This window comes from Hemitrygon akajei, chromosome 8 (assembly GCF_048418815.1).
Source record: "Hemitrygon akajei chromosome 8, sHemAka1.3, whole genome shotgun sequence".
Lineage (NCBI taxonomy): Eukaryota > Metazoa > Chordata > Chondrichthyes > Myliobatiformes > Dasyatidae > Hemitrygon > Hemitrygon akajei.
Window position 1 is genome coordinate 2,157,922 of NC_133131.1, and position 12,127 is coordinate 2,170,048.

The following is a 12,127-nucleotide window of genomic DNA, read 5'->3' on the forward strand; positions in this document are numbered from 1 at the left end:
ACTCCATGCTGCCTATATTTATTGTAGATATCTCTCTTTTTCCGAACCAAGTTTCCAATATCCCTTGAAAACCATGGCTCGCTCAAACTTTCAACCTTTCCTTTCAACCTAACAGGAACATAAAGATTCTATACCCTCAAAACTTCACCTTTAAATGACCTCCATTTCTCTATTACATCCTTCCCATAAAACAAATTGTCCCAATCCACTCCTAAATCCTTTCACATCTCCTCAAAGTTAGCCTTTCTCCAATCAAAAATTTCAATCCTGGGTCCAGTCCTATCCTTCTCCATAATTATATTGAAACTAATAGCAATGTGATCACTAGAACCGAAGTGCTCCCCAACACGTACCCCCGTTACCTGACCTATTTCATTCCCTAACAGGAGATCAACACCTCCCCCTCTTGTCCCTCCGATTCTATCACACCTGAAGCAACGAAATCCAGGAATATTTAGTTGCCAATCACACCCCTCCTGCAACCATGTTTCACTAATAGCTACATCATCATATTTCCAGGTATCAATCCATGCTCTAAGCTCATCCACCTTTCTTACAATGCTCCTAGCATTAAAATAAATGCATTTAAGAAATTCTCCATTTATCTCTAACAGTACAAAGAACTTTACTGTCTTCTTTTTCTTCCTTCTCCCATACATCTGTTCCTACACTCTGGTTCCCCTCCCCCTCGAATCTAGTTTAAATCCACTGGAGCCTCTCTAGCAAACCTACCTGCAAGAATATTTGTCCCCCTCCAGTTCAGATGTAAACCGTCCCGCTGGAACAGGTCCCACATTCCCTGGAAAACTGCCCAATTATCTATAAATCTGAAGCCCTCCCTCCTGCACCATGTCTTCAGCCATGTGTTGATCTGCACTATCTTACTATTTCTAAACCCACCTGCACATGGCATTGGTAGCAATCCTGAGATTGCTATCCTGGAGGTCCTGTCCTTTAACTTGGCACCTAGCTCCCTAAACTCACCTTTCAGGACGTCCTCACTCTTCCTACCCATGTCATTGGTCCTTACATGGACCACGACATCAGGCTGCTCACCCTCCCTCTTTAGAGTACTGAGAACTCGATCCGAGATATCGCGGACCCTGGTACCAGGGAGGCAACAGACCATCCAGGATTCTCGATCTCTTCCACAGAACCTCCTATCTGTCCCCCTAACTATCGAATCCCTTATCACTATTGCTCTCCTCTTTTCCCTCCTTTCCTTCTGAGCTGAGGGTCCAGTCTTGGTGCCAGAGATGCAACCACTGCAACTTGTCCCTGGTAGGTCGTCCCCACCAACAGTATCCAAAACGGTATACTTATTGTTGATGGGAACGGCCACAGGGGTGCTCTGCTCTTCCTGTCTATTCCCCTTCGCTCTCCTGACAGTCAGCCAACTACCTGTCTCCTGACTCCTAGGGTTGACTATCTCCCTGAAACTCCTGTCTATTTCTGCCTCTGCCTCCTGAATGATCCGAAGTTCATCCAGCTCCAGCTCCAGTTCCCTAACTCGGTTTGCCAGGAGCTGCAGCTGGATGCACCTTTTGCAGGTGTAGTCATCAGGGACAGCCGTGCTCGCCCTGACTTCCCACATACTGCAAACGGAGCACTCAACTGCCCTACCTGCTGCCTCCATTACCTCCATTAATTAAAGGAGCTTACCCGGCTTTACCTCACCTGGAGTGAAGCTTGTACTCAGCCTCTGCTTGCTTCTTAAATTCTCCCGCTGATCTCAGAGGCCAATTTTCACGCGCTTGTGCAGTTGTGCCCTGTTCAAACCTTGCCTCTGCCTGATTGAGCCAAAGCCGACCCACTCCGACGATGGCCGCTGTATATGACGGTCTTTCTTTTTAAATGCTTGGCGTGCTACGTCATGCAGCTGCGCAGTCTAGCCTCTTTGCCCCGATCAGTTAAAAAAAAAGCTTCTCTCCGAGCTTCTTTTACCTCTTCCCTCTCCGCCTCTTGCTGCGATTTAACTTTCAACCTTTCCTAGGGTGGGGGGAATCTAAAATGACAGTGTGTTTAAGGTAAGAGGGCAGAGATTTGGAGAGATATAGGCCAAACATGAGGAAAAGGGAAAAGCAGGGAGAGGCACCATGGTCAGCAGGACTTGTTGGGCTGAAGGATCTGTTTCCCTCTAGTACCTGGGAGTACAGAGCTAGTGCCTGGAGGTAGTCCCTCGCCTTGAAGCACTCGTTGCCACGACACTTTAAGTCTTGCGCCGTTTTGACATCTTTCTGTGCCCACCACTGAGCAGACAAAGCATTCAGAGCAGCCACATCTTCGTCCCTGGGTGGGGCAAGTAGCTGGTTACTGCCTGACACATACCCTAGACCACTGAACTGCACATGCAACACCCACCCCCGCCAAGCACCAAGCAAATCCATTATTCCTGACAGGTACCCCAACCCCGGGCCCTGTAAATCCCCCATTACAGACCTGTCATTCCACGGCCCTCCGAATCCCCCATTCTAGACATACCCCTCCCCCAGGGGCCTGTGAATCCCGAATTCCAGACACATCCCAAGGGCCCCGTGAATCTCCCATTCCAGTCTTATTCCCCCCCCCCCCAGGGGCCCGTGAATCCCCCATTCCAGTCTCATTCCCCCCCCCCCAGGAGCCCGTGAATCTCCCATTCCAGTCTTATTCCCCCCCCCCCCCCCCAGGAGCCCGTGAATCCCCCATTCCAGTCTCATTCCCCCCCCCAGGAGCCCATGAATCCCCCATTCCAGTCTTATCCCCCACCCCCAGGGGCCTGTGAATCCCCCATTCCAGTCTTATCTCCCCCCAGGAGCCCATGAATCCCCCATTCCAGTTTTATCCCCCCCAGGAGCCCGTGAATCACCCATTCCAGTCTTATTCCCCCCCCCCCCAGGAGCCCGTGAATCCCCCATTCCAGTCTTATTCCCCCCCCCCAGGAGCCCGTGAATCCCCCATTCCAGTCTTATCCACCCCCAGGGGCCTGTGAATCCCCCATTCCAGTCTCATTCCCCCCCCCAGGAGCCCATGAATCCCCCATTCCAGTCTTATCCCCCCCCCCCCCAGGAGCCCGTGAATCCCCCATTCCAGTCTTATCCACCCCCAGGGGCCTGTGAATCCCCCATTCCAGTCTCATTCCCCCCCCCAGGAGCCCATGAATCCCCCATTCCAGTCTTATCCACCCCCAGGGGCCTGTGAATCCCCCATTCCAGTCTTATCCACCCCCAGGGGCCTGTGAATCCCCCATTCCAGTCTCATTCCCCCCCCCCAGGAGCCCGTGAATCCCCCATTCCAGTCTTATCCACCCCCAGGGGCCTGTGAATCCCCCATTCCAGTCTCATTCCCCCCCCCCAGGAGCCCGTGAATCCCCCATTCCAGTCTTATTCCCCCCCCCAGGAGCCTGTGAATCCCCCATTCCAGTCTTATCCCCCCCCCCAGGAGCCCGTGAATCCCCCATTCCAGTCTTATCCCCCCCCCCAGGAGCCTGTGAATCCCCCATTCCAGTCTTATCCCCCCCCCCCCCCAGGAGCCCGTGAATCCCCCATTCCAGTCTTATCCCCCCCCCCAGGAGCCCGTGAATCCCCCATTCCAGTCTCATTCCCCCCCCCCCCAGGAACCCGTGAATCACCCATTCTGATCTTATCCCCCCCCCAGGAGCCCATGAATCCCCCATTCCAGTCTCATTCCCCCCCCCAGGAGCCCATGAATCCCCCATTCCAGTCTCATTCCCCCCCCCAGGAGCCCGTGAATCCCGAATTCCAGACACATCCCAAGGGCCCCGTGAATCCCCCATTCCAGTCTCATTCCCCCCCCCAGGAGCCCGTGAATCCCGAATTCCAGACACATCCCAAGGGCCCCGTGAATCTCCCATTCCAGTCTCATTCCCCCCCCCCAGGGGCCCGTGAATCCCCCATTCCAGTCTTATCTCCCCCCCCCCCCAGGGGCCCGTGAATCCCCCATTCCAGTCTCATTCCCCCCCCCCAGGAGCCCGTGAATCCCCCATTCCAGTCTTATTCCCCCCCCCCCAGGAACCCGTGAATCCCCCATTCCAGTCTTATCTCCCCCCCCCCCCAGGAGCCTGTGAATCCCCCATTCCAGTCTTATCCACCCCCAGGAGCCCGTGAATCCCCCATTCCAGTCTTATCCCCCCCCCAGGAGCCCGTGAATCCCCCATTCCAGTCTCATTCCCCCCCCCCAGGAGCCCGTGAATCCCCCATTCCAGTCTCATTCCCCCCCCCAGGAGCCCATGAATCCCCCATTCCAGTCTTATCCCCCCCCCCAGGAGCCCGTGAATCCCCCATTCCAGTCTTATCCCCCACCCCAGGAGCCCGTGAATCCCCCATTCCAGTCTTATCCCCCCCCCCAGGAGCCCGTGAATCCCCCATTCCAGTCTTATCTCCCCCCCCCCCAGGAGCCCGTGAATCCCCCATTCCAGTCTTATTCCCCCCCCCAGGAGCCCATGAATCCCCCATTCCAGTCTTATCCCCCCCCCCAGGAGCCCGTGAATCCCCCATTCCAGTCTTATCTCCCCCCCCCCCAGGAGCCCGTGAATCCCCCATTCCAGTCTTATCCCCCCCCCCCAGGAGCCCGTGAATCCCCCATTCCAGTCTTATCTCCCCCCCCCCCAGGAGCCCGTGAATCCCCCATTCCAGTCTTATTCCCCCCCCCCCCAGGAGCCCGTGAATCCCCCATTCCAGTCTTATCTCCCCCCCCCCCAGGAGCCCGTGAATCCCCCATTCCAGTCTTATCTCCCCCCCCCCCCAGGAGCCCGTGAATCCCCCATTCCAGTCTTATCTCCCCCCAGGAGCCCATGAATCCCCCATTCCAGTCTTATCCCCCCCCAGGAGCCCATGAATCCCCCATTCCAGTCTTATCCCCCCCCCCAGGAGCCCGTGAATCCCCCATTCCAGTCTTATCTCCCCCCAGGAGCCCATGAATCCCCCATTCCAGTCTTATCCCCCCCCAGGAGCCCGTGAATCCCCCATTCCAGTCTTATCTCCCCCCAGGAGCCCATGAATCCCCCATTCCAGTCTTATCCCCCCCCAGGAGCCCATGAATCCCCCATTCCAGTCTTATCCCCCCCCCCAGGAGCCCGTGAATCCCCCATTCCAGTCTTATCCCCCCCCCAGGAGCCCGTGAATCCCCCATTCCAGTCTCATTCCCCCCCCCCCAGGAGCCCGTGAATCCCCCATTCCAGTCTCATTCCCCCCCCCAGGAGCCCATGAATCCCCCATTCCAGTCTTATCCCCCCCCCCAGGAGCCCATGAATCCCCCATTCCAGTCTTATCCCCCCCCCCAGGAGCCCGTGAATCCCCCATTCCAGTCTTATCTCCCCCCAGGAGCCCATGAATCCCCCATTCCAGTCTTATCCCCCCCCCAGGAGCCCGTGAATCCCCCATTCCAGTCTTATCCACCCCCAGGGGCCTGTGAATCCCCCATTCCAGTCTCATTCCCCCCCCCCCAGGAGCCCGTGAATCCCCCATTCCAGTCTCATTCCCCCCCCCAGGAGCCCATGAATCCCCCATTCCAGTCTTATCCCCCCCCCCAGGAGCCCGTGAATCCCCCATTCCAGTCTTATCTCCCCCCCCCCAGGAGCCCGTGAATCCCCCATTCCAGTCTTATCCCCCCCCCCCCCAGGAGCCCGTGAATCCCCCATTCCAGTCTTATCTCCCCCCCCCCCAGGAGCCCGTGAATCCCCCATTCCAGTCTTATTCCCCCCCCCAGGAGCCCATGAATCCCCCATTCCAGTCTTATCCCCCCCCCCAGGAGCCCGTGAATCCCCCATTCCAGTCTTATCTCCCCCCCCCCCAGGAGCCCGTGAATCCCCCATTCCAGTCTTATTCCCCCCCCCAGGAGCCCATGAATCCCCCATTCCAGTCTTATCCCCCCCCCCAGGAGCCCGTGAATCCCCCATTCCAGTCTTATCTCCCCCCCCCCAGGAGCCCGTGAATCCCCCATTCCAGTCTTATCCCCCCCCCCCAGGAGCCCGTGAATCCCCCATTCCAGTCTTATCCCCCCCCCCAGGAGCCCGTGAATCCCCCATTCCAGTCTTATCCCCCCCCCCAGGAGCCCGTGAATCCCCCATTCCAGTCTTATTCCCCCCCCCAGGAGCCCATGAATCCCCCATTCCAGTCTTATCCACCCCCAGGGGCCTGTGAATCCCCCATTCCAGTCTTATCCACCCCCCCAGGGGCCTGTGAATCCCCCATTCCAGTCTTATTCCCCCCCCCCCCAGGGGCCCGTGAATCCCCCATTCCAGTCTTATCTCCCCCCCCCCCAGGGGCCCGTGAATCACCCATTCCAGTCTTATCCCCCCCCCCCAGGAGCCCGTGAATCCCCCATTCCAGTCTTATCTCCCCCCCCCCCAGGAGCCCGTGAATCCCCCATTCCAGTCTTATTCCCCCCCCCCAGGAGCCCATGAATCCCCCATTCCAGTCTTATCTCCCCCCAGGAGCCTGTGAATCCCCCATTCCAGTCTTATCTCCCCCCAGGAGCCTGTGAATCCCCCATTCCAGTCTCATTCCCCCCCCCCCAGGAGCCCGTGAATCCCCCATTCCAGTCTTATTCCCCCCCCCCCAGGAGCCCGTGAATCCCCCATTCCAGTCTCATTCCCCCCCCCAGGAGCCCATGAATCCCCCATTCCAGTCTTATCCACCCCCAGGAGCCCATGAATCCCCCATTCCAGTCTTATCCACCCCCAGGAGCCCATGAATCCCCCATTCCAGTCTTATCCACCCCCAGGGGCCTGTGAATCCCCCATTCCAGTCTTATTCCCCCCCCCCCAGGAGCCCGTGAATCCCCCATTCCAGTCTTATCCACCCCCAGGGGCCCGTGAGTCACCCATTCCAGTCTTATCCACCCCCAGGAGCCTGTGAATCCCCCATTCCAGTCTTATCCCCCCCCAGGGGCCTGTGAATCCCCCATTCCAGTCTTATCCACCCCCAGGAGCCCGTGAATCACCCATTCTGATCTTATCCACCCCCCCCAGGGGCCCGTGAATCACCCATTCCAGTCTTATCCACCCCCAGGGGCCCGTGAATCACCCATTCTGATCTTATCCCCCCCCCCCCCAGGGGCCCGTGAATCACCCATTCTGATCTTATCCACCCCCCAGGGGCCCGTGAATCACCCATTCCAGTCTTATCCACCCCCAGGGGCCCATGAATCACCCATTCTGATCTTATCCCCCCCCCCCCCAGGGGCCCGTGAATCACCCATTCTGATCTTATCCACCCCCCAGGGGCCCGTGAATCACCCATTCCAGTCTTATCCACCCCCAGGGGCCCATGAATCACCCATTCTGATCTTATCCCCCCCCCCCAGGAGCCCGTGAATCACCCATTCTGATCTTATCCCCCCCCCAGGGGCATGTGAATCACACATTCCTGTCTTATCCCCCCCCAGGAGCCCGTGAATCACCCATTCCAGTCTTATCCACCCCCAGGGGCCCGTGAATCACCCATTCTGATCTTATCCCCTCCCCAGGGGCCTGTGTATCACCCATTCTGATCTTATCCCCCCCCCCAGGGGCCCGTGAATCACCCATTCTGATCTTATCCACCCCCCCCCCAGGGGCCCGTGTATCACCCATTCCAGTCTTATCCACCCCCAGGGGCCCGTGAATCACCCATTCTGATCTTATCCCCTCCCCAGGGGCCCGTGAATCACCCATTCTGATCTTATCCCCCCCCAGGGGCCCGTGTATCACCCATTCTGATCTTATCCCCCCCCCCCAGGGGCCCGTGAATCACCCATTCTGATCTTATCCACCCCCCCCCCCAGGGGCCCGTGTATCACCCATTCTGATCTTATCCCCCCCCCCACCCCCAGGGGCCCGTGAATCACCCATTCTGATCTTATCCACCCCCCCCAGGGGCCCGTGTATCACCCATTCTGATCTTATCCCCCCCCCCCAGGGGCCCCGTGAATCACCCATTCTGATCTTATCCCCCCCCCCCCAGGGGCCCGTGAATCACCCATTCTGATCTTATCCACCCCCCCCCCCCAGGGGCCCGTGTATCACCCATTCTGATCTTATCCCCCCCCCCACCCCCAGGGGCCCGTGAATCACCCATTCTGATCTTATCCACCCCCCCCAGGGGCCCGTGTATCACCCATTCTGATCTTATCCCCCCCCCCCCCAGGGGCCCGTGAATCACCCATTCTGATCTTATCCCCCCCCCAGGGGCCCGTGAATCACCCATTCTGATCTTATCCCCCCCCCAGGGGCCCGTGTATCACCCATTCTGATCTTATCCCCCCCCCAGGGGCCCGTGAATCACCCATTCTGATCTTATCCCCCCCCCAGGGGCCCGTGAATCACCCATTCTGATCTTATCCCCCCCCCCCAGGGGCCCGTGAATCACCCCATTCTGATCTTATCCCCCCCCCAGGGGCCCGTGAATCACCCATTCTGATCTTATCCCCCCCCCAGGGGCCCGTGTATCACCCATTCTGATCTTATCCCCCCCCCCAGGGGCCCGTGAATCACCCATTCTGATCTTATCCCCCCCCCCAGGGGCCCGTGAATCACCCATTCTGATCTTATCCACCCCCCCCAGGGGCCCGTGTATCACCCATTCTGATCTTATCCCCCCCCACACCCCCAGGGGCCCGTGAATCACCCATTCTGATCTTATCCACCCCCCCCAGGGGCCCGTGTATCACCCATTCTGATCTTATCCCCCCCCAGGGGCCCGTGTATCACCCATTCTGATCTTATCCCCTCCCCAGGGGCCCGTGTATCACCCATTCTGATCTTATCCACCCCCAGGGGCCCGTGAATCACCCATTCTGATCTTATCCCCCCCCCCCAGGGGCCCGTGAATCACCCATTCTGATCTTATCCACCCCCCCCAGGGGCCCGTGAATCACCCATTCTGATCTTATCCCCCCCCCCAGGGGCCCGTGTATCACCCATTCTGATCTTATCCCCCCCCCAGGGGCCCGTGAATCACCCATTCTGATCTTATTCCCCCCCCCCAGGGGCCCGTGAATCACCCATTCTGATCTTATCCACCCCCCCCAGGGGCCCGTGTATCACCCATTCTGATCTTATCCCCCCCCAGGGGCCCGTGAATCACCCATTCTGATCTTATCCCCCCCCCCCAGGGGCCCGTGTATCACCCATTCTGATCTTATCCCCCCCCCCCAGGGGCCCGTGAATCACCCATTCTGATCTTATCCCCCCCCCCAGGGGCCCGTGTATCACCCATTCTGATCTTATCCCCTCCCCAGGGGCCCGTGAATCACCCATTCTGATCTTATCCCCCCCCCCACCCCCAGGGGCCCGTGTATCACCCATTCTGATCTTATCCCCCCCCCCCACCCCCAGGGGCCCGTGTATCACCCATTCCAGTCTTATCCACCCCCAGGGGCCCGTGAATCAACCCATTCCAGTCCTTATCCACCCCCCCCCCACCCCCAGGGGCCCGTGAATCACCCATTCCAGTCTTATCCACCCCCCCCCACCCCCAGGGGCCCGTGAATCACCCATTCTGATCTTATCCCCCCCCCAGGGGCCCGTGAATCACCCATTCTGATCTTATCCCCCCCCCCACCCCCAGGGGCCCGTGAATCACCCATTCCGGACAATGAGACGGGAAAAGGAGCCGATGGTTGGGAGGGGGGTGCTGTGATGCCCCCGGGGTGATGGCAGCGAGACGGGGTAAGGAGCCGGGCAGATTTTGGGTTGGGGAGTGGATGGACAGGGGACAAGGGTGCTGTACTTTGGGCTCCACACTCACACAAGCCACCGGCGGCCTAAGTCGAAGACGCGGCCAGGATCGGTAACGGAGCCGAAGCGCCGGCGCTCGGAGTCCGGGGTCGCCCGCCAGCGGACGCCGCAGACTCGCCGCCACTCGGCACTAGCGCCCGCCATCGCAGCCGGAAATACGTCACTCCACCGTCCGTGACGGACATTCAGGGAGTCAATCCGGGAATAGACAGCGCGAACTGGTCCCGCCCATTGTTTCCAGTGATATTCGTCGCCAGAGACGGCTTTGCTACTTGATCTGTCCCGGGCAAACTATTTCCATCTATCCCCCATTCACCCCACCTCCATCTGACCCCCATTTGCCTCATTCATCCCATCTCCAACTACCTCCATTTACCCCTTTCCATCTGTCTCCATTCACCCCATCTCCATCTGTCCCTGATAACTGATCTCTATTGGCAACCAATCACCCCATCTTCAGTCATCCCCTATCCATCAGTCCCTGCCATTAACCAATCTGCATCTGCATCACCACCCAATTGGCATCCGTCCATCAACCCACCTCTATGTCTTACATCAACCCAACTCTATCTGTCCCCTATCACCCCATCTGCCTCCAATCCAGCTGTTTGTTCCCCCAACCCTTCATCAATCTTTCCTGATCATCCCCTCTCAATTTGTACCATCACCCCAGCTTCAACTGCCCCAAATCACCCCACCATCCATCTGCCCCAATCACACCATCTCTATGTGCCTTATCTCCATCTTCCCACACCCCCCAATCCACCCAGATCCATTTGTCCCCCAATCACCCACCTCCAGCTGCCCTATTACATGATCTCCATCTGCAACATCACCCACATCAATCTGCCCCATAATCACCCCATCTCCATCTCCCTGCTTCCTATCACACCACAACCACCCCAGTTTAGTTGAGTTATCCCATTTGGTTCAAAAGCCTGAAGGTTGAGTGGTGACCGTTCCTGGAACTGGCTCTTGTACATTATTCCAGTGAGAAGAGAGCATGATGTGTGTGTGGTGCTTTCCTGTGTCAGTGCTTTGTGTCAATGTGCTCCAATGGAGGGGAGGGTTTTGTCTGTTTACCTCTCCCTCACCATAGGCACAGTTCAACATGTTTATTACAGCAGAGTGTTTAGCTTGGTTTCAGTCTCAGGCCAATTCTCCTCATTCGCCCTGAACTCCCTCGTCATTCAATACTGTAATGAACCTTTCTTCACTTTCTAATTCTTTGCTGCATCTGTAAACTAATCCTTTGTGTTTCATATGGGGATGGAGATGGGAATGAGGGAGGAGCTGGGGTGGATTGTGAGGAATTATATACAAGAGGTGAAACAAACTGAATGTTTCGTCTTTGTGCAAATATTTAATTTTTATTTGTCACCCACTGAGGGTGTGGAGATGTACAGGCTGAAAACATTCATTGAGAAAAGTCACGATTAACCCGGGGAAAAGATGGAATGTTAAATACAGTTGACTGTTGCTGATTCACCCGACACGTCGAGCAGATTGGTGGCTCCTGCTGGGATTTCCACAGTCAGGGAGAGGAGTAGGAGGTGGGGGGTGCGGGAGGGGGATGAGGGGAGGGGGTGAAGGGGTTCCTCTCACACAATAAGGAAGGATAGGGAACGAATAAGGGAGGATGAAATGAGTAGGGAGGGGCTAGGTATCGGGGTCAGACACTCAGCTCTCTGACTTCTCTGGCGGAAGAGTGTGATGGGGTTTGTTTGCCCTGTGGTGAGCAGATGAACATCTGTCCGTGACGGGCCTTGAGTGTCCGTGCCAGATCTACATGTCGGGCGAGCAGTAGATGGAGTCGCGCTGCAGGTCGCTGCTGGAGATGGGGTGATGCTGCAGGTAATAGAGCAGCACCTGAACCTGAGGGAGAGAGACAATCAGACCTGCGGCACCAGCACCATCTCCATACATCCCCACCCCCTCACATTGACCCCAAACATCCCTCAAACCCTCCCGCACAGACCCAGACATCCCCAACCTCCCCTGTAGACCACAGACTTTCTCCAACCTCCACAAAGACTCCAAACATACCTCAACCTCTCCCCCATGGACCCCAAACATCCCCCAATGCCTCCCCCAAACAACATACATCCCTCAACCCCTCCCCATAGACCTCAAACATCCCCACCCCTCCAAACATCCTCAACTCCTCCCCCCATAGACAACAAACATCCACAACCTCTCCCCCAGACACCAAACATCCCCAACCCCTCCCTCATAGACTCCAAACATACCTCAACCCCTCCCCATGGCCCCAGAATCCCCAACCTCCCCCATAGACTAGACTTCCCCCAACCTCCCCACATACTCCAAACACACCTCAACCTCTCCCGCATGGATCCCAGACATCCCCCAACCCCTCCACCATAGACCTCAAACATCCAACTCCTCCCACCT

The 12,127-nt window shown here is 57.4% G+C and overlaps 2 protein-coding genes across 5 annotated transcripts in view; both read right to left on the bottom strand.

Annotated features, from left to right (window-relative positions):
• The window catches only part of smyd4 (SET and MYND domain containing 4), a 32,126-nt gene extending 22,252 nt beyond the window's left edge, over positions 1-9,874 (bottom strand). For both annotated transcript variants that reach the window (XM_073053037.1, XM_073053036.1), the window contains exons 1-2: positions 9,726-9,874; positions 2,145-2,289 (exon numbers count right to left, since the gene is read on the bottom strand). In XM_073053037.1, the coding sequence (XP_072909138.1) occupies positions 2,145-2,289; positions 9,726-9,859 (279 nt within the window). In that variant the 5' untranslated portion in view covers positions 9,860-9,874. The remainder of the gene's footprint in view (positions 1-2,144; positions 2,290-9,725) is intronic.
• A 1,184-nt stretch (positions 9,875-11,058) lies between these two features.
• abr (ABR activator of RhoGEF and GTPase) overlaps positions 11,059-12,127 on the bottom strand; it is a 74,081-nt gene continuing 73,012 nt past the window's right edge. For all 3 annotated transcript variants that reach the window (XM_073053038.1, XM_073053039.1, XM_073053040.1), the window contains one exon: positions 11,059-11,590. In XM_073053038.1, the coding sequence (XP_072909139.1) occupies positions 11,501-11,590 (90 nt within the window). In that variant the 3' untranslated portion in view covers positions 11,059-11,500. The remainder of the gene's footprint in view (positions 11,591-12,127) is intronic.